This window comes from Ailuropoda melanoleuca, chromosome 7 (genome assembly GCF_002007445.2).
Source record: "Ailuropoda melanoleuca isolate Jingjing chromosome 7, ASM200744v2, whole genome shotgun sequence".
NCBI lineage: Eukaryota > Metazoa > Chordata > Mammalia > Carnivora > Ursidae > Ailuropoda > Ailuropoda melanoleuca.
Genome location: NC_048224.1, coordinates 66793465 through 66816245, shown reverse-complemented (window position 1 = coordinate 66816245; position 22781 = coordinate 66793465). Strand labels below are relative to the sequence as shown.

Sequence of the window (22781 nt, the reverse complement as noted above, 5' to 3'; positions counted from 1 at the left end):
CAAAGGTTACAGAGCTAGTTGGGGCAGGTCCCTAGGCTTTTACACAGACGTTGAAGGAGATGGCATCCCCTCAGACACTCCTCAAGTCAAAAAGCCTTGAGAAACACGTGAAGAAAATAGAAGTACGTTTCCTGATCTGATTTTAGATAAAGTTTTCCTCATCTCTGTAATCAAAAGTTCCCCTTGAGAAGGCAACTCCGAGCTAAATGAAGTTTGTAATTTTCCACCTTCAAGCACTGGCTTTGGGGACCCATTATGGAGACGCTTGTAACCCATGGTTATGCTATGGGGAGAAAGGAAAACAGATGGTCCCCTATGGAAAAACCTCAGCACATATTTTCCCTGGTAGGGGGCCTTGGTATTAACCAGGATAGACACAACTTAGTTTTTAATTCGCTTTAGATCTAGGTTGGACCTAGAAAAATGGAAAAACAAGGTGTCCCTTAAAATCCCACAAATGTTGCGTATTTTCAGGAAAGGGAGTCCACAGATGACTTCTTTGATTTCAGAAACTTCCCCTGGGACTTCCTGGCTCACTGTCTGGTTGGGTTTTGCGTATCATATCATGAGGTGCTGGAGGGAAGATAAAGACCCTTTGACAGTGGAAAATCACTCTCATCTAGAGCCTTCTCCTGCTTTGCCCTCGAGGGAAAACCTGCCTTCTCCCTCATGAGAAAAACTCCAGATATAAATGGACGAGACAAAGAAAGAAATATTTAACCAAATCCGTTAGGAAACCCCAGCAGAAACAATGCATCTTTTCAACAGTTTAAGATGTTCTGAACAGACAGGATGTTTTGTGTGGGGCGTCTGTCTCAGGCTCCCGAGTGAGAAATGCCATTTGCCATTAGACACTAGTTTAATTCCAAAGCTCAGAAGAACCGTGTTCATTTGCCAAAATCCTATTGCTCTGTGAACTACAAAAAATGGTTTATACAAATCACTAGAAACATATAATAATAATAATAATAATAATAGAAACAGTCTTTTCCCAGAGTATCCCTCACTCTTAAGCATTTGCCAACTGTCTTAGCTCAGGCTGCTATAACAAAATACCATAGACAGGTGGCTTATCTACCACAGACATTTATTTCTCATGGTACTAGAGGCTGGATGTCTGAGATCAGGGTGCCGCCGTGGTGGTGAGGACCCTCTTTTGGGCACAGACATCTAACTTTTCATTGTATCTTCAACAAGTTAGAAAACAAGTGAGCTAGCTCTCCAGCCCCTTCTTATAAGGGCACTAATCCTCTTGAGGACCTAATTACTTCCCAAAGGCCCTACCTCCAAATACCATCACACTGGGGGTTAGGGCCTCAATATGAGAATTTGAGGAATGACCATGGCTAGGGCGTAATTTCAATAGTACCCCCAAGGAGCCCTGTTCCTGCCTGTACCTGAGCCCAGCTCCCATCTTTCTTCACAAAAGCCTGTAATTCCTTCTGAGGCAGCAAGAAGTCTTTGGGAGACCTCTGGCTAGTTTTGGCCACTCTCCATGTAAGGGCTTCTTCAAAAGTGTTCAAAGAATGAACAAACCGTTGGGCAGCAGACACCAGGTGAAAGAGTGTTAGGTTGGTTCTGACACTGTTTTCTGACACCCTGTCCCTGCTAAGAGGTCTCCCCTGGAGGAAGACGAGTGATCATACACAGCTCTTCACACACACAGCGGAACAGCCACTCAGAAGTTCTGTGACATGAAAACTACATTAATCATCTCATTCAACGTCTAATGAGAACCTCAGTCTCAGCCAGCTATGTTTGATTTCAAAACGTCATTTGCTTCATGCAAACCAACCAACCAACAAGAAAGTTAGCATGACAGAAAATACTTAAAAAGTAAAAAAAAAAAAATTATATCAAAGTGAAATGTGATTTGATATTATGATTTCTTTGCTTTCAGATGGTAGGAATACCTCGTTAAATGTGTTGGAAAAGTCCCCATTGACAGAAATTTCACCAATAAGCTGAGCCCTCACACCACACAGACCAGTGTCCAACTTGGATAGTGACTACGTGGCACGTTAGTAGTGTCTGCTTGGCAGATCTGGCCTCTCTGCCCTTGGAAAGTAACTTGTTGCTTGGGGTGAGAGTCAGGAACCAGCCTAGCTCATGCACCTCCCACCGGAGTTGCTGCTGCAAGTGCACACAGAGGGGGCGCACTAGAGCATCTCTGATGAGGGCCCTGGGAGGGGCTTCCGAGAGAATGGGTTTTGTTGGCCTGTCACACATGGACTGATTCCATTCTGCCAACTGTCACTCTCCTCTCACCTAAGAAACTGTCTGCAGCGATCGGCTGCTGTTCTGCACCGTAAAATTCCCGGATAGAAACAGTCAGGAGGCCACACCTGCCCTTGCCCAGAAGGACGAGAACGAGAAGCAGATATTCTAGGCACCACCGCTTGCCAAGTGATCATCGTTGTTGTGAATACTTGTCTTGGTTTGTTTTTTGGGGATGAATCATGTTGCTTTAAAATATAACCGATTTCTTTAAATTCTCTACAATCTTGATTCATTCAATGTGCTATAATTTCCGCTATCACTTGCGTTTGGAAAAGAACTGCAAAGTGTGTTACGGGTTTGTCCTCATTCCTTACAGTGTAGCTGCATTAGGGGACACGCATGCCTACTTCTGTAGCACATGTCTGACCCGCCCAGCACCCGCACTTGAGGAGGTCTGGGACACCGTGGGGTATGTCGGCTACTGATTTGCCAAGGGAACAAGGCAAGCGGTGCCACCCCTGGATTATCTCATATGACACAGCTGCTGCATGTGTATTGAGAGTAGACCCAGGAGTTTGGGCATATTTCTGCAGAGGAAGCAAGGCTAACATAGTAGCCACATGTGCCGTGCACAGGCCTGGTCCTAAGATATGCATTCTTGGGGCAAGAACACCAGTGCAAGCCCCTGACCCATAGGCCTTCTTTTCTCATCCTTGGTTCTGTTCCATACCATGAGCGGTGGGTATATAGATGCAAATATCCAACTGGCCCAATGCATGTGTCTTGCAATTAGCTGTCCCTTGGTCCAAGGGTATTCACAAAGCTTGGATCTGGGGAGAGGACCAGCAGGCCTGGGAAGTAGGCTTTTGTGGCTATTGGAGAAGGCAACTCGAGATCCTAGGAGCCCAGGGAAAAGACTAGAAGTACAGTTCTGGTTCTGTGTACCATGGTCTTCTCACCCTGTGAAGAGGAACATACCCAGCCAAGGCCGGCCAGCTCAGAGGCCTCCAAAGCACAGAGCCTGGTGCAGCCACTTGTTGGGATCTTAGGGCAGTGCTGNAATGACCATGGCTAGGGCGTAATTTCAATAGTACCCCCAAGGAGCCCTGTTCCTGCCTGTACCTGAGCCCAGCTCCCATCTTTCTTCACAAAAGCCTGTAATTCCTTCTGAGGCAGCAAGAAGTCTTTGGGAGACCTCTGGCTAGTTTTGGCCACTCTCCATGTAAGGGCTTCTTCAAAAGTGTTCAAAGAATGAACAAACCGTTGGGCAGCAGACACCAGGTGAAAGAGTGTTAGGTTGGTTCTGACACTGTTTTCTGACACCCTGTCCCTGCTAAGAGGTCTCCCCTGGAGGAAGACGAGTGATCATACACAGCTCTTCACACACACAGCGGAACAGCCACTCAGAAGTTCTGTGACATGAAAACTACATTAATCATCTCATTCAACGTCTAATGAGAACCTCAGTCTCAGCCAGCTATGTTTGATTTCAAAACGTCATTTGCTTCATGCAAACCAACCAACCAACAAGAAAGTTAGCATGACAGAAAATACTTAAAAAGTAAAAAAAAAAAAATTATATCAAAGTGAAATGTGATTTGATATTATGATTTCTTTGCTTTCAGATGGTAGGAATACCTCGTTAAATGTGTTGGAAAAGTCCCCATTGACAGAAATTTCACCAATAAGCTGAGCCCTCACACCACACAGACCAGTGTCCAACTTGGATAGTGACTACGTGGCACGTTAGTAGTGTCTGCTTGGCAGATCTGGCCTCTCTGCCCTTGGAAAGTAACTTGTTGCTTGGGGTGAGAGTCAGGAACCAGCCTAGCTCATGCACCTCCCACCGGAGTTGCTGCTGCAAGTGCACACAGAGGGGGCGCACTAGAGCATCTCTGATGAGGGCCCTGGGAGGGGCTTCCGAGAGAATGGGTTTTGTTGGCCTGTCACACATGGACTGATTCCATTCTGCCAACTGTCACTCTCCTCTCACCTAAGAAACTGTCTGCAGCGATCGGCTGCTGTTCTGCACCGTAAAATTCCCGGATAGAAACAGTCAGGAGGCCACACCTGCCCTTGCCCAGAAGGACGAGAACGAGAAGCAGATATTCTAGGCACCACCGCTTGCCAAGTGATCATCGTTGTTGTGAATACTTGTCTTGGTTTGTTTTTTGGGGATGAATCATGTTGCTTTAAAATATAACCGATTTCTTTAAATTCTCTACAATCTTGATTCATTCAATGTGCTATAATTTCCGCTATCACTTGCGTTTGGAAAAGAACTGCAAAGTGTGTTACGGGTTTGTCCTCATTCCTTACAGTGTAGCTGCATTAGGGGACACGCATGCCTACTTCTGTAGCACATGTCTGACCCGCCCAGCACCCGCACTTGAGGAGGTCTGGGACACCGTGGGGTATGTCGGCTACTGATTTGCCAAGGGAACAAGGCAAGCGGTGCCACCCCTGGATTATCTCATATGACACAGCTGCTGCATGTGTATTGAGAGTAGACCCAGGAGTTTGGGCATATTTCTGCAGAGGAAGCAAGGCTAACATAGTAGCCACATGTGCCGTGCACAGGCCTGGTCCTAAGATATGCATTCTTGGGGCAAGAACACCAGTGCAAGCCCCTGACCCATAGGCCTTCTTTTCTCATCCTTGGTTCTGTTCCATACCATGAGCGGTGGGTATATAGATGCAAATATCCAACTGGCCCAATGCATGTGTCTTGCAATTAGCTGTCCCTTGGTCCAAGGGTATTCACAAAGCTTGGATCTGGGGAGAGGACCAGCAGGCCTGGGAAGTAGGCTTTTGTGGCTATTGGAGAAGGCAACTCGAGATCCTAGGAGCCCAGGGAAAAGACTAGAAGTACAGTTCTGGTTCTGTGTACCATGGTCTTCTCACCCTGTGAAGAGGAACATACCCAGCCAAGGCCGGCCAGCTCAGAGGCCTCCAAAGCACAGAGCCTGGTGCAGCCACTTGTTGGGATCTTAGGGCAGTGCTGGATATGGGCGGACCCTAATATGGGGGTCTGTGGGGTGAGCCTGGAGTGTCTGGGCCTACTTAATTTGTAAAATGAGGTGGTTCAGAACCTGGAATTGTCAAACTCCTCTCCAGACCTAATACTATAGGGTCCTATGATCCAGCTTGTCACTGTTGATGGCTCAGTCTCAAACACTGGGTAANGACCCTCTTTTGGGCACAGACATCTAACTTTTCATTGTATCTTCAACAAGTTAGAAAACAAGTGAGCTAGCTCTCCAGCCCCTTCTTATAAGGGCACTAATCCTCTTGAGGACCTAATTACTTCCCAAAGGCCCTACCTCCAAATACCATCACACTGGGGGTTAGGGCCTCAATATGAGAATTTGAGGAATGACCATGGCTAGGGCGTAATTTCAATAGTACCCCCAAGGAGCCCTGTTCCTGCCTGTACCTGAGCCCAGCTCCCATCTTTCTTCACAAAAGCCTGTAATTCCTTCTGAGGCAGCAAGAAGTCTTTGGGAGACCTCTGGCTAGTTTTGGCCACTCTCCATGTAAGGGCTTCTTCAAAAGTGTTCAAAGAATGAACAAACCGTTGGGCAGCAGACACCAGGTGAAAGAGTGTTAGGTTGGTTCTGACACTGTTTTCTGACACCCTGTCCCTGCTAAGAGGTCTCCCCTGGAGGAAGACGAGTGATCATACACAGCTCTTCACACACACAGCGGAACAGCCACTCAGAAGTTCTGTGACATGAAAACTACATTAATCATCTCATTCAACGTCTAATGAGAACCTCAGTCTCAGCCAGCTATGTTTGATTTCAAAACGTCATTTGCTTCATGCAAACCAACCAACCAACAAGAAAGTTAGCATGACAGAAAATACTTAAAAAGTAAAAAAAAAAAAATTATATCAAAGTGAAATGTGATTTGATATTATGATTTCTTTGCTTTCAGATGGTAGGAATACCTCGTTAAATGTGTTGGAAAAGTCCCCATTGACAGAAATTTCACCAATAAGCTGAGCCCTCACACCACACAGACCAGTGTCCAACTTGGATAGTGACTACGTGGCACGTTAGTAGTGTCTGCTTGGCAGATCTGGCCTCTCTGCCCTTGGAAAGTAACTTGTTGCTTGGGGTGAGAGTCAGGAACCAGCCTAGCTCATGCACCTCCCACCGGAGTTGCTGCTGCAAGTGCACACAGAGGGGGCGCACTAGAGCATCTCTGATGAGGGCCCTGGGAGGGGCTTCCGAGAGAATGGGTTTTGTTGGCCTGTCACACATGGACTGATTCCATTCTGCCAACTGTCACTCTCCTCTCACCTAAGAAACTGTCTGCAGCGATCGGCTGCTGTTCTGCACCGTAAAATTCCCGGATAGAAACAGTCAGGAGGCCACACCTGCCCTTGCCCAGAAGGACGAGAACGAGAAGCAGATATTCTAGGCACCACCGCTTGCCAAGTGATCATCGTTGTTGTGAATACTTGTCTTGGTTTGTTTTTTGGGGATGAATCATGTTGCTTTAAAATATAACCGATTTCTTTAAATTCTCTACAATCTTGATTCATTCAATGTGCTATAATTTCCGCTATCACTTGCGTTTGGAAAAGAACTGCAAAGTGTGTTACGGGTTTGTCCGCATTCCTTACAGTGTAGCTGCATTAGGGGACACGCATGCCTACTTCTGTAGCACATGTCTGACCCGCCCAGCACCCGCACTTGAGGAGGTCTGGGACACCGTGGGGTATGTCGGCTACTGATTTGCCAAGGGAACAAGGCAAGCAGTGCCACCCCTGGATTATCTCATATGACACAGCTGCTGCATGTGTATTGAGAGTAGACCCAGGAGTTTGGGCATATTTCTGCAGAGGAAGCAAGGCTAACATAGTAGCCACATGTGCCGTGCACAGGCCTGGTCCTAAGATATGCATTCTTGGGGCAAGAACACCAGTGCAAGCCCCTGACCCATAGGCCTTCTTTTCTCATCCTTGGTTCTGTTCCATACCATGAGCGGTGGGTATATAGATGCAAATATCCAACTGGCCCAATGCATGTGTCTTGCAATTAGCTGTCCCTTGGTCCAAGGGTATTCACAAAGCTTGGATCTGGGGAGAGGACCAGCAGGCCTGGGAAGTAGGCTTTTGTGGCTATTGGAGAAGGCAACTCGAGATCCTAGGAGCCCAGGGAAAAGACTAGAAGTACAGTTCTGGTTCTGTGTACCATGGTCTTCTCACCCTGTGAAGAGGAACATACCCAGCCAAGGCCGGCCAGCTCAGAGGCCTCCAAAGCACAGAGCCTGGTGCAGCCACTTGTTGGGATCTTAGGGCAGTGCTGGATATGGGCGGACCCTAATATGGGGGTCTGTGGGGTGAGCCTGGAGTGTCTGGGCCTACTTAATTTGTAAAATGAGGTGGTTCAGAACCTGGAATTGTCAAACTCCTCTCCAGACCTAATACTATAGGGTCCTATGATCCAGCTTGTCACTGTTGATGGCTCAGTCTCAAACACTGGGTAAAGATAATACAAAAGAAAAGAAAATAGTAAAAAAATTCAAACGAGTGAATAGGTCTTCAATCTCAGCCTCTCTAATTCAAGAGATGAANCTATGATCCAGCTTGTCACTGTTGATGGCTCAGTCTCAAACACTGGGTAAAGATAATACAAAAGAAAGAAAATAGTAAAAAAATTCAAACGAGTGAATAGGTCTTCAATCTCAGCCTCTCTAATTCAAGAGATGAACAATGAGATATTCTGGTTAATCAATGATCTGGCTAATGGAGTTGTTAGATTTCTCTTTCACAGGTGACTAATAATCAAAACATAATAATACACTTAACCTCACGACTACCATCAACATAATCATTGGATGGTGAACAACTCAAAACATCTCCAGTTTTCCAGGGGCCACGAACTACCTAGACACATCAGAACTGTGTGTAATTAATACACAATTCATTATGGAAACATGGACGTGCCGGGTAGGCCAGCAGATTTAAGTTGACAATCTCCAATAGTTAAAATTTCAAATGCCATTTCTGTGGACAAGGCAACCTCTTCCAGGTTCTCTGATTTGGTCTGTTTCCCTCCTGATGAATTTTGATGGAAGCAGGCCATACCACCCTCTCCTAAAGTTCACCGGTGTCATGAGATACAGAAAGCCCACACACAGAAAGCATCATTGTCATGAGACAGGGAAAGCCCACTCACAATAAGGAGCACTGACCTGTCCTTTCATATCTGGAGCAATGGGAATGGTGGGCCAGATGGTTGAGTAGACGCCAAAAAACACCAGCCAGATCAGCATGCTTCCCCAGACAGCCAGATGACTGAACTGCAAAAGGAAACACAGACTCAGGCAGGGCTTCTCTGCTGGCACCGGAGAGCCACCCGAACCCCACCTGCAGCAGAACCCCTATGTCCAGGCCAGCTTTCTTCATGGAAACAGTTTGACTAGTCACCTGTCATTAGAAAGTGCCATCTTGTAATTATGTTGTCTCAGAATGTTACACAGTGAATTTAAGTAACTGGCGGCCCCAAACTACCCTGAAGATCAAGGTGCTTTTGCTGCCTCAGCGGACTTTCTCCCAGATCCATCGCACAGTTTTAGCTGGACCCTTGCTGGTCCTCACCAGTGTTTGTTCCAACTTGGAGCTACATAGGCCAGTTCTTCTTAATCCAGTAAGAAAGCACCAGATGGACAAAAAGAACAAGATGTTCTTCCTTATTGTTTTGAGACTCTGATTATTCTTTTCATTTTCCAAAGACCTTTTTACAAATCTGGGCTCGATATTACATCTTAACAATCCTTTAAGCATCTGCTAAGTTGTCAGCTTTTGCTCCTTTGTCCTCTGAATATGATAACCTTTGACTTCTTCCTTTCTTCCGCACTCCATAATATAATCCATCATCAAAGTCTGTTAGCTTTTCAAAAATACTACTTCCGGAATCTGACCATTTCTCACTACCTCCTCCTGTAAGAGCCCAGGGCAAGCCACCATCACCTCTTGTCTGAATTAACTGCCATTGTTACCTGATGGATTCCCTACTTCCACAAGCATCTCCAAACTCCTCCCTCATTTTCCCAGCACAGAAATAGGAGCCTATTTAAATGGCAGTGATAGACAAACACGAAACACGGGTTATGATCTTGAAATGTGGCACGTCACCAAAATGTCTAAAATTGCGGAATGATTAAATGGCGGGATATCAATCAAACTTAATGTTCTTTAATCATGAACAAAGATTTTGTAGAAGTATACTTTAAGGTGTGGAAAATGTTCATGATCTATTTTTAATTGAAAAAAGATCACAAAATTATATGCTCTGTAAAGCATTATCTTATTAAAAATATACACAGGGAACACAGTCTGTAATGTTATCCAAAAAAGTGTTAACAGTAACTGTCTCTTGTTCATGAAGTTATGGAAATTAAAAATTCTCCTTTTTGTCCTTCTGTATTTTCTGTTTTTTGTTTTTTGTTTTTTTTTTTTACAACGTGCATATACATTTGAAATGAGAGGACTGTTAATAGCTTAGAGCTGTTGGGAAGTGCCAAGCAAATGAATCATCAGAAAACTGTGGATTGCAAATTTGCCCTGATACAGATCAAACGGCAATTTTTACATGCAAAATTTAAATGAGATAGCTAGATACTGCTGATTGGTTTCCCAAGGCTTAAAAAAAGATCCATGCCATCAAAATATCTATAGCGGATAGTAAAACAGCTTCAGAGAAAACTTACTTTAGTCCAGGCTGTGGTCTCCAAACCCGCTTTCAGACACACAGTGACAACAACATACTGTGAAAACAAACAGGAATTGAGGAAAATATATTATCCTCGGTGACTTATTATTACTTTCCAGGAGAAATCCCAAGTCTCCCCTCCAGAGGCGGTGAGAGTGACTTTTGTGTTTTCTTAGCTTAGAAAGATTTGGGCAAAATCACCTTCTTCGGTGTTGCTTTTTTCACAGATGAATGTGAAACTGTCATTTGAAGAACAGGGTGACCTGGTAATCACCTGCCCAGAAATCTTGACTCTGCAAAATCTCCGCTAGGAAATGAGGTAAGCATTTCACAACCATTTTGAGCCTTAAGGAATCTAAACCATATAGTTGAAAGATTTAAAACTAATATGAAGGAAGGCCTTATAGAAAGGGTTTCCAGAGACAGAGCCCACATATACACCACTTAAGAACAGTTCCGTAAACAGAGAGATAAACTTACCGTGTAAACAATATTTCCAACAAATAAATAGTCTGTGGCATGGCCACTGGCCAATGCAGTATCTGAAAAACAAAGAAGTTACTACTAACTTCTGGGGAAGAGCACTGCGATCTGTTTTGTTCTGAACATAAAAACAGAACTTAGAAACATTTATTAAATTTTAAGGGAATTTCAAAAATTGTATCATCTCTGATTCTAATGCCTCCTTTTTCTAACTGTGAATTTTTTTCATCTTCTATTTTTTCCAAATGAAGCAAACAAACAAAATCACATTTCCAACAAACGGAACCAAACACTTGATCTGCATTGAAATTTACATTTTTATAAAGATTAAAATCTCCCTTTGTTGGGTTAAACAAAGGGAAGAGTAAGAACATACTAATCTCTCTTTATCAATAGCAGCATTAGACTTTTTCTGAGTGTTCTTTTACTGTTTATTTTTAATTTTTACAAATTAGAACTATGGGCCAATAAAGGAAGATAACTACGTGAGTGCAAATCAATTCATAATTATTGAACTCAGAGAATTTGGAGGGATATTCACTACTCATGTTCTCATATGCAATTGCATGAACTTCTGAAGTCTATAAATTGGGAGAATGCAAACAATCCAATGAGAGACATCTAGGAAATACAGCTAGGATTTTGAAGCTTTAATTTTCTTATCTCTTCCATTTTTTCCTTTTATGGATGACTGTTACAACGTATAAAACAATCACTAAGGCTGACCTCTAATAGAATTATCTAACTTCCATCAGCTAGCCTGCCGTGAAAAGTCTGGTTATTATGCTGAGGGGTCAAAGCCTGTTTCAGCATCAGGAATGGTTTCTTTGGATAGCACTGCTAATCTCCTTTTATTCCCTTTTATACTCCAATTCAGATCTGTGGCCAACAGGCTGAGTAGTATAGGGATTTTTGTGTTCAAATTTCCAACCCAGTAGCTGCCATACACACATATTTGAGCTGATTTACACACCTGCTTGTGGAGGAATCTGGCTGTTACTAAAGATTCAAGATCTGCTTAGTTGTCTAAAACATCAAATGACCAAGTAGCATCATAGGCAGAATCTGGTCATTGTGAGGCCATAGATGGAGCTCCAGGGCATGGCCTTTCTCCTGATTCTAGATAGGTGTATTTGTGGATATAAGGAAAGATGAACTGCACACTGACATAACGGGCTGTATTAGCTATACACCTAAGTAAGGGACTGCTGTTCGGGACCATAAGAGTTCTCCAATGAGAACAGAGAGATGGCCACCGACTTACAAAGGAATGATCTGGAAATTTAGGAGAGACACTTGAAACTTAGGCAGAATTTCATTAAAAGGTAAGAAAGGCAAAAGTTCAAAACACCTATTCTTCCACTCTTGAGCAGCAAAGAGGAATGAAACACTGAAACATGCTATAACATGGGTGAACCTTGAAAATCTTGTGCTAAGTGAAAGAAGCCAGTCACAAAAGGCCATCTATTGTAGGATTCCACTTCTTGAACTATTCGGAAGAGGTAAATCTACAGAGACAGAAAGTAGACCAGTGATTGTCAGAAGGTGGGAGTTTTTTGGGGGGGAGCAGAATGGGAAGCAATGGCTCATAGTTAATGGGGTTTCTTTTGGGGGCAATGAAAATGCTCAAATATTCATTAAGGTGAGAGTCACACAATTATATGATACATTAAAAACTGTAGAACTGCACCCTTTAAATGAGTGGATTATAAGGTATGTAAATTACGTATTGATAAAGCTGTTATTAAAAAAATCAGTTCCTCAGTCACACTTAGTCACGTTTCAACCTTCAATGGCCACACAAAGTTCTACTGGATATTGCAGGCCAGAGAGGCTATGCTGGAGGAGGAAAGAAGTGGTAGGAATTGGCACGTATTTTGAAGGTAGAGATGATAGGATTTAGGATTTGGACGTGGGGTGGAAAAGAACATGAGGAATCAAGAGTGATTGAAGGTTTTTGCCTGAGTACCTAGGTAAACAGTGATATTATTTACCTGATTCTTATCATATTAATATAGGAATATTGATTAAAAGAGTGACACATTAAAACTTGGTACTGAGTGATTGATATTTTAAATTCACAATAGGAAGAACAGATAATGAAGAAGCATGATGCTATTAAGAGAGGAACAAAAGCATATAGAAGAAAATGAGGTGGTGAGAAGGAGTCAGGTTAGAGGGGGAAAAAATCCCAGCAATGAGTGTTAGAAGACCATATTCCAGCCCTGCTCTCTTGTTCCAGCTCTACCATTATTTAGTTCCTTAAAATGTTCGGTTCTAAGTCTATTTCCACATCTCTAAAATGGGGATTTTATACTAGATACAGATGATGATGATTGAATTATCACCAAGGTTCCCCTAAGATAGTAAATTCTATGATAAGAGCTGTATTCTTTGCTGCTATGTCAGCCCCAGGTGTGTAATGGTAGAAGCTGGAGAGTTTCAGATCTCCTTCCTGTTCAGTGTATCTCAGGGGGTTTTCCTAGTCTCAGCCCATGTTGCTGAATGGAGAACAATGACCTGAGTGTCCTGAAGTTCTCCCTACACTAAAGCCCTAAAGGAGTCCAGAGTCAACAGTCAACGCTGACCGGATGCAAGAGTTAGAAGGGGTGTGAGACCAAACTGAAAATCAAAGTTCACAATCATGGTTTGACAACTTTTTGAATTTCCCTTTAGTACTAATGTTTCAAATGTTGACTGATGCAGGTACTAAAAGAAATGAACTATACAAAGCATTTGTCTAATATGAAGGGCTTAGAATGTGTGTCTGATTTTACGGACATAAAGAGAAAATTGTTAAGCATCATAAGAAATTCTACATTGAAAAGAGAGAACATGTGATTCTATGACTCACTCTATGAGCACTTTACCTATATTCATATACCTACTAATGTATGTGATGTATGTAATACTCACGTATTACATGTTATTAGTGTTACTAATATGTAATAATACTATATGTAATACTCTTTTGCTATTCTAACAACTATATGAGATAGTATTATTATCTGCATATTTCAGATGAGAAAACAAGGGCAGCAAAGAGAAGTCAAATGATATGAAAAAGGTCATGCACTTAGTAACAAACTGTAAATAAGGGTTTGTTTTCATTACTAAGCTAGAAAAATGGATCCCAAAGAATAAAAGAAAATTCCAAGAGGAAAAAAAAATTATTAAAACGTACTCCTTTGAAATACCAACACCTAATGGGAAAGAACTTCCAGGAGAGCATTAAGGAGGACAGGTGATTAGATTCCTGTGACAGAGATTCTGGGCAACATAGGTTGTAAATGCAGTGCACAGACCTAGGGGGCAGCAGCAACCTCCTGAAACCTGAGTTAGGTTTGCACAGCAGCAGTCCCGAGTTTCTCAACCTTGGCACTGCTGACATTTTTCCAGATAATTCTTTGTTGCACGGGACTGTTGTGTGTATTGCTGAACGTTTGGCAGCACCCCTGCCTCCACCCAGTGGATGCTAGGAATCCCCACTCCCTAGCTGTGACAACTAAAACTTTCTCCAGATGTTGCCAAATGTCTCCTGGGGATCAAATCGTCTGGTCTAAGAACCACAGCATTGGAGGTAAGACAGAGGAGGAACTGGAATATGCAGAATTGTACAGAATATACTGACATGAGAGTGTCTAATGTATGAAGGGAACCTTCTTCTCTCTAGTCAGACTAGGAGAGAATGCAGTGGTCCCCAGTTGTCCCACTATTGACAGGAAGAAACAATGGGAACCTTTAGTACAAAGTGCTGCCACTCACAATGCCAGATGGCCTTTAGAAGAGGGCAAACTCCGGAATTACCTGTGGGACTGAGAGCTCACTTATGAGGACAGGACCTCCAAGAGGACCCTTAAGACTACTGAGTGCTCTGCGGGCAACTTGGCATGCAGGGAAAACAGGGAAGACTAAAAGACATTTTCCAACCATAGCTTCTAGAGTTTTATATTGCATTAATTTCTACCTTGTCAAGAGAGTAAAATGCTCACTGGCGTTAAATACAATGTTTACACTTGAGGTCATCTGAACACACTTAAAATAACTTTTAGAGAAGACAGGATAAACCTTTTATTTCTGTTCATCATTTTGGAAGGACAACTCAACACTGCCTCTTAGTTTTCTGCTAGGAAAGAGTACCTCCTGCCCCACTCCAAACTCACACCATCTGGAAAGAATTTACTCCTTGAAGGAGAAGCTCCTAAACCAACTTGAGATTCTGGGATATGCCAAAAGTCTCGAAAAGAGAGCATCCTTTAGACAAAGCACAAGCCATCACTCTGCACACCCTACTGGGGAAATTCCCATGGAATGGATGGTTCTGTTACGGGTTATATTTCAACTGCTTTAGAGGCAAACACCTGTGGGCCTCATCTTTGTTCCATCCTGCCAATAACCTACTACTGAAGAAAAGATCAGAAGCCCTAAGAAATCACTGTGAATGAATGCAGCAGTATGCTACCGCCTTCTGATAATTCAAGTGTGGAAAAGCCCGTTTAGACCAGCCAGTGTATTCCTGAAGCACGCTGCTGACAAATTATTTTTTCCACTTGGCTTAAATTTAACAGCACTGTTATGATTCTGACAATCCACTCAGGAAAACAATCTTTCCTGTAGTTTAGCTGTTTTTTAGTCAGATATTTAAAATCACAAGTGATTTTTTTTTTGAAAGGGAAAAAGTAACCCCCAAACCCAGGTGNGATCCACTCAGGAAAACAATCTTTCCTGTAGTTTAGCTGTTTTTTAGTCAGATATTTAAAATCACAAGTGATTTTTTTTTTGAAAGGGAAAAAGTAACCCCCAAACCCAGGTGAGTGGTAAAGTTCCCCAAGCCAGCCTTCAGAAAATTATTTAACCACCATCTGTGTAAACGAGAGTGAGAACATTACTTCGCACAAAGCAGCAAGGGGTGGTATAGTTGGCTATTTGGGAAGAAGGGGGCAGTGAGAAGGGAAAGGACAAAGCAGGCAAAAAGGAAATCAGCCTACGCTGAGGCATGGAAGTGAACCTCCCTCCCCCAGCTGGGTGGAGGGGTGAGCTGCCAGACGTAGGGTAGGACCGTGTGGGTGTGCGGGCAGGGGCCAAACCTTGCAAGGCTCTCAAGGGGTCCCTCATAAGAGAGATCCATCAAAAGTTCCTGTGGAGAGATGTAATCTCACCAAACCTTTGTTTTCCTATCTTAACCAGCATGACACTAAGCACTTCCCAACAGAAACCCGTCATTAGCACACAAAGGCTTAACCGAACAGGAGCAGGAGAGAGGTAAGAAGGATTAAGCGGCCTATTGCACCAGAAGAGCTGGCACTGAACTGAACTGGGACCAGGCAGCCTTCTGCAAATCAAGGATCAAATTCACCCAGATGAGAGATGAAATGAGAGAGGAGGGCATTGCCTCTCCCAAAAGTCCGTAGGAAGATTTCCATAGAGTGAAAGACCTAAAAGAGTAGGAAAATTTCCCCATCTACTTTGATGAAACAGAGTCCCATTTAGAATGATTTACATGTGATGTAAAACCCGATATAATGATGGTGTTCACTATAAACATCAAAAGTGTTAAACAAAGTGACAGAGTTGGGGACACTGTCCTGAGTAGTCAGCTCATTCTCTAAGAGGCCAATATCACACTGCGGCTTCAGGATCCAAGGACCCACAGCAGCCTTGTCACTGTCCTTCCAGACTTATATGCAAAATCTGCTTGGATCCAGGGGCCAACATAAAGTAGGATTAGCCAAATGTGGTTTAAAAAGAGTCACTAAAACAGGCTCTTGTGAACAACTGGGACAAAACCACTCGGACCCTCCACACTAGTAGTGACAGCCCAAGATGGCTGCATGCAAAACCTCTCTGCAAATATTTGTGGGAAAACCCACGATCTGTAAGGAAAGTATGTCTCATTTTCTAAGCAGACGGAATGATCAAGGAACTTACTTCAGAATATTCCAAAGGGCTAGGTTGGTGACATTTTATAAAGATGCCATTTCAATTAAATGCTCATTAAAAGCATTACATCATGACCCAGCTAAACCACAAAAATGCATCCAGAAATGGCTCTGACAAAAAGCAAAATCTGAAGACAAAGTTATAGCATAGTCCCATATGGTCAAAGACAGGATTTAAAAATCAAGAAAACAGATGGGGTGGATTTATATGTGCATTTTTAATGAGGTAAGAATCCACAGAACACCTGAATTACAAATCACAGGCACCTCACTCACATGTGAATCAGGAGGGAGGACTGAGGTGGAGGGTACCATTCCCTGGACATCCAGGCACCTGCCAAGAATTCTGGCTGGAGAGCAGATGCCAAGTTTCTCCTGCTTTCCCGTTCCCGCCTCTGGCTCTCAGCAGCTCTGGTTGAGAGCAGCCCTTATTCCAGAACATGCGCGGGGTGTCTCTTTCCCATCTTGCTCTCTGGGCCTCTCAAGACTGCAGACGTTTGAAGGAGGCCTACACCAACCAGGTACTACTCGATTAGTATCAAGAGGGAAGAGGTATTCAAAGTTCTAAGTAACTCATTTACAAACAAACTTTTACACTCACCCTGGTCAAATGCCTGGCCTACCTGGACTATAGCTGAAACTATTCTTTTTCCTTCCAATGCTATGTATTCATGAAGAGAAAATTTATTTTTTCCTTTCTTTGTAAAGAGTGGTATAAAATATTGGAAAGAGTTTGTAGAAGGTAGAGTTTATACAAGTGTTAGTGATTATAATTACATTCATAACCAGTGCTGGGTTAAGTTCCTGGTTATATAAGCCTCTTTGCTGGATTTTCTCCTCTCTACTGCCATTACTGATGGATAAAGTGAAGGATACGAAACTCAAATTTCAATGTTTCTTTTTTTTCACTTTTATTTACTAAAAATGGATTTTAAAAAGGTAGTTTAAAAGAAGGGTGGGAACAATGATGAAAAGCGAACTTGATTGCCAATGTCAAACAGCCACCTGTGTGGCCATAGACATCTCTCTTGTTCTTTGGGAGCACAGTTATGTTCCCTAGCTCCTTGCACCCAGGTGAGGCCCTGTGACCAGTCCTTGCCAATCAGACACCAGCAGAAGTGACGGATCACTTCCTGCCAGAGATGGTCAAGAGCAACCACTCCTTCTCCTGGCTCTGTCCCCTACCAATGCGAAGGCTGAGAGTGCACACGGGGGTCAGGCATGAAATGGAGGCCCACTGTATTGAAATGGGCCCAGAATTTGTTTTAACAACGTACGGTAAGATACGTAGACATGGAAATGACTGTTGGGAAGGAAGAAGTTTATACTTACTGATCCCTAGAAACAGGAGGCAGGGAAGCCATGCAGGGCCACAAGGGGAAAGCACCGGGATCAGTAAGGAGGCAGAAGAGGAAAAGGGAGAACATGGTCCAGAGCCTTTACTGGGGTTTTCAGGGGATAGAATGGACAAAGCAGGGTAAGTATGCGGTGTAAGCTTAGGATTGGACAGTGTGAATAATTTCAGCAGGTTCTGGGTTATAGCGGTGATCCCTAGTTGTCTGCTATCTGGCCCTGGGGTGATTTAGGGCAGGGGGAATATTGCATTGGTGAGTGAGAGTTCATAGAGGAGATGGTTGGGGGTGTGGCCTCCGGAGGGGCTGAATGAGTATCAGAGACATTCTTGCAGGCGAGTCCTTTGCTCTCCCTCGGAAAGCGGTAGCCCTGGGGGGGGGCCAGTCTCTCCAGGATCAAGGCCCCCATTATCAGAGCATCAAAAATGTGGGAAAAAATATGGAACATAAGAAAATATGCTCAATGCACTCCTCCAATTGACGGTGACATAAGTAAGAAATAAGCTTTTATTGGGATACGTCCCCAAGATTTGGGGGTTGTTTGTTACAGGTTATTCCCACCCCAGCTAATGCACCTCAATTCAATTTCCTGATAAAGTTATAAGGGTTAGTGAAATCGGGGAACTCTGGCTCATTCTTCTTACAGCATTACACCAACCTGACTGTTTCAAATACATATACACGGGGTTTATCAAAAGAGACACTGAAACTTAGGACATATTTAACGGAATGAAAACAATGGGCCTCTAGCCCAATTCTGTGTTTCCAAACCCTGGGCTACAGATCTGTGAGGCAGAATGAAATGTCCGAGCTTTCCCTCCATAGGTCATTGTGTTTAAAACAAGCCCAAATAAAACAAAAAGTGTTCTGAATTTGGAAACTTGGTTTTATTTTAAGTACATTTCAATGGGGTTAGCAATGAGGTATTTAGATTTATAAGCTGTAATTTCATTTGTATAAAAATCTAAAAAACTTCCAAAGTATTCCATCTTTCTAGTTTTTAGTGGACAAGCCCCCTTCAATTGACTTACATATTTCAGGGTCTTGGGAAGACCATCCAGTACTCTGTCCCCTCAGCAGGGGTTCCAGATGGCAGAGGCCACGTGGAGTAACCACTCCCCTTTCTGTCCCATTTATCATTTAATGTTCATCCCTAGGTCTTTCCATTGATTTCAGATCTTCTCCAATCTGGGCGCAGTAGGGTAGTGACTTGTAAAGGGGAGCAAACATTGTCTTACTGTTTCTCCTACCTTACTGGAAAATACAGCATTTTGTTGGGAAACTTTGTGGCTGCAATAGCACATTCTCCCAGCAGGCCCAGACGCTACCGCCATCAAGTAGGTTAGGGCGGTGCTCACTGACGCAATACTGGCTCCCTGCGGGATGCCCAGAAGCCACTGTGGGCCTGGCACAGAGAACAGACTCATTTAGCTGTTCCTTTTTAATGAATAAATAACTGAATTTAAGACGTTGCAGTCTCAGAGAACAATGGCAGTCTTGCCCAAACTTAGCTGAATGTGAAGCAAGGCAAGTCATTAGGATTTACGTGATATAAAATAACTAAATTTGCAGTACCAGGTACAGATCAGAAATAATTCAAGCTCCAATAACGCATTAATGCCATAAGCAGAGACAAGGCTGCATTTCATCTTATACATGTGCAGAGTTTATAAAAACTGATCTTCTAGCAGTACGTTTATTAAAAAGTATGAAATAGACTTTTCCAGAAATCTCAAAAGACCTTGCTGCTTAATTAGTGCCAACAGAATAAGTATCCATATGGTAATTTTCCTTCTGAAGAGGGGTGGGAATGATTTCCAGGGTGTGGACTGTGAAGAATTGAGAAACAAATGTTTTGAGGAATTTTTTCTGCTGCTAACTATATTCTCTTTCTCGTCACTCCCCTCTAAAATTTCATCAAGAAAAATCTGAAAATTTCCTTTTTTTTTAAGTCAAAACTGATTTTACTTTCTTTTGCCAATAACCACATTCCACTTCAAGGAGGATTACTCAAATATGCAGACTGGATTCCACCAATGGAAAACCTGAGTGTGGCCTGACACCAAGGGTCTTGATGAATTTCGGTCCCCCCAAAGGTGACATCTCCAGTTTTAACCTAGACTCACTTTCAGATCAAAGGGTGGAAGCTGTAGATAGCTCATGGGACTGAACGTAAGGTTGTGATGGTTGGAAGAAATCTGATTTGCTGAATTGCTTGAGTGGAAAAATTTATTTTGAAACTTGAAATGAATCATCACAAACTCCATCAGCAAAGGAGTGCTTTGAAAGGTCTATCCAAAACCACGCAAAAATAAGCAAAGCAAAATTCTTGGAACATTTCTAAGGAATGAACGATGGGCTCACACCTTCTCAAAAATATTTCTTCCCAACAATTATGTGCCCAAATTGAACAACACTGGTATGTAAGCCTCTAAGTCTCTCTTCATGGATAGTGGAGAGAGAAACCCCCAGTAAAATTCACCATCTTTGTGACATAATCCACAAAGTGTGGAACAATGAAATGAGGGACTCTAGGGACCTTAGCCTGTCAGGCAAACCTCCTTTAGGGCTCTGGGTGTGGAGCAGAGTCTGGGGGACAGCTTCAGGTGGGACTTAGGGGTGGATAGAGGCACTCCTCTGTTATATCAGGGTCCCCCAGGCCTTGAAAGTACCTCAGTTCCCCTCAAACCAGTGCCAAGTTCCTGTGTTTCTTTGGGGGTGGAGTGATACATCATTCTAAATGGTGATTCAAAGTGTAACAAGAACTCATTTAGAGTTAAGACAGTAAATCAGCACACATAAACAAGTAATCCAATCAGTAGCCATATCCCTGTCTTCTCAAACTTGCAATGTTTCTTGATTTCCACCACTGACTTTCTTTCTCCACCCCCCACCCCCCAAAAAACTCATGTTCTTGCCAAACATTATGTGCTTTTCTACACAGCAGTCTTCCTACCTCCGACCCCTCAACGAGAAAAGTCCCCACCTGGGTTTTCCTGATCTGACCCTCATCTAACCCTAACCTCCCAGCCCTCCTTTCCAGCCACTCCCCGCCACCCCCCCCATGCTGTAGCTGTCTCTACTAGGGGTGCCATTGCTGACCCCAGAGGGGATGTTGGGAATATGTGAAGACATGTTTTGGATCTATTATAGTTGCACAAGGATAGGGAAAGAAGGAGGGAAGGTTACCGATATTCACTGTCCAGCATCCTGAAATGCTCATCAGGGGGCCAGACAAAGTCTGGAATCCAGGTCCCCCTAGTCCATATTAGGAAATACTGCCCATGGCCTCTTCAGGTTCTTGTGTGTCTGCCTGGTTGGGCCAGGAATGCTCTCTCCCCACCCTTCCCCACATCTGCCCTGCCTCACTTGATCAGTCCCTCCTCATCTTTCAAGAACATAAATGTCACTTCCTCAGAGAAACCTCTTCCTTGACCCACTGGACAGGGCTGTATCCCTGTAGCACACTGGCCACGAAGCAGTGATATATGCACCTTCTGATCGTCAGCTCTGACCTTCCGGAAGCTGCTGGAGGGCAGGAGAGGCAGAATTTCTACGTGTGCACTCTCAGGGTCTGGCACATCACAGATAGCCTGTGATTCTGCTGAATCAAGAGGTTCTCAAAACACGCTCCCTCCTCGTCAAGCACATTCCTGTTTCCTGGGTGTAACTCTCCTTACACGCTCCCTGCAATACCTGGACACACACCTAGTGTTCTTCCCTCTAGCTCTCCTACCATTCGCCTTACCTGGCAGGATGCATTTGTTCCCCCAAATGGCTCTGATCATGACATGCTCCTTGATTTAAAATTTAGGCTGACTCTTTACCTAACATCTTAAGTCCTAACTTTTTTTTTTAAGATTTTATTTATTTATTTGACACAGATTGAGAGAGAGAGAGAACACAAGCAGGGGGAGCAGCAGGCAGAGGGAGAGGGAGAAGCAGACTCCCCACTAAGCAAGGAGCCTGATGTGGGGCTTGATCCTAAGACCCTGGGATCATGACCTGAGCTGAAGACGGACGCTTAACCAACTAAGCCACCCAGGTGCCCCTTGAGTCCTGACTTCTTAACCTCACATTCAAAACCCTGAGCTGTCCAGTTTTCACCCACCTTGTCAAACCTTTTCCTGTCTTCCACCCTTGAAGGGATTGACTCCTCGCAGCTTTCCACATCTGCCCTGAAATTCCCCACTTTGTTCAGCTCTTCCTTCCATTCCTACACATCTGGATCCTACTTGAACTTCCAGGCTAAGGCTGGATGTTACCTCTTCTAATAAGTCATTAATAATCCCAAATGAAGGGCAGTTTTCTCTCTGCCCTCTGAACTCCCATAGCACATTATCTGTATTTTACTCGAGATGATTATTTTCTACTTTGTACTAGAAGTTTCCATGTGTGAATCTAATCTCCCTACCAGACTACAAACTCTTTGACAGTAAGACCCACATTGATTCATTCACCTATCACCCTTAGAATCCACCACGGTGTCTTAGACATAAATATTACATGAATAAGGTTAATGAACAATGATGCAATCATTTTTGCTACGCATTAACAGTGAGAATTTACAAATTAATTCTAAAATATTCATTTTAAAGGAAGTCAACTAATGAACAAGAACACCAATGGCTTTCTATAATTATCTGCCAAATATAATTAATATTTGCAATTTATTTCATCTCACAGAGTTTCACTCAATAGGTTAATGTTTACAACACAATTAAAAGAAAACCTCTACGCCGAAGGCTTCATACATATATGAAATAATGGCCTGATGATGATAGTGATGATAATACACACTGGAAAAACTCATCCTCTGGGCTGCCTACTAGGCAAATTGCCAAATTTGAGGGAAGCAGATAAGGGTGGCAGAAATGTACCTCCAATTCACTTGGTGTTATCTCTCAGGTAAATTAATAACTTTTGGGAGTCTATCTGCTTTTAAACACAGGCTCTTTCAGGTGAATGAGCAGATTTACATTGTGGCATCTAGGTAGACTATAGCAATTCCACCATAAACAGCAAACCACACTGTCAAAGCACATAATCCTAACTCCAGG

General features: G+C 43.3%; 1 protein-coding gene across 1 annotated transcript in view; it reads right to left on the bottom strand.

The window, feature by feature from the left end:
* ATP8A2 (ATPase phospholipid transporting 8A2) overlaps positions 1-22781 on the bottom strand; it is a 498496-nt gene that overhangs the window by 151350 nt on the left and 324365 nt on the right. Inside the window, exons 29-31 of the mRNA XM_034663775.1 lie at positions 10428-10489; positions 9946-10002; positions 8428-8535 (exon numbers count right to left, since the gene is read on the bottom strand). Coding sequence (XP_034519666.1) covers positions 8428-8535; positions 9946-10002; positions 10428-10489 — 227 coding nt within the window. The remainder of the gene's footprint in view (positions 1-8427; positions 8536-9945; positions 10003-10427; positions 10490-22781) is intronic.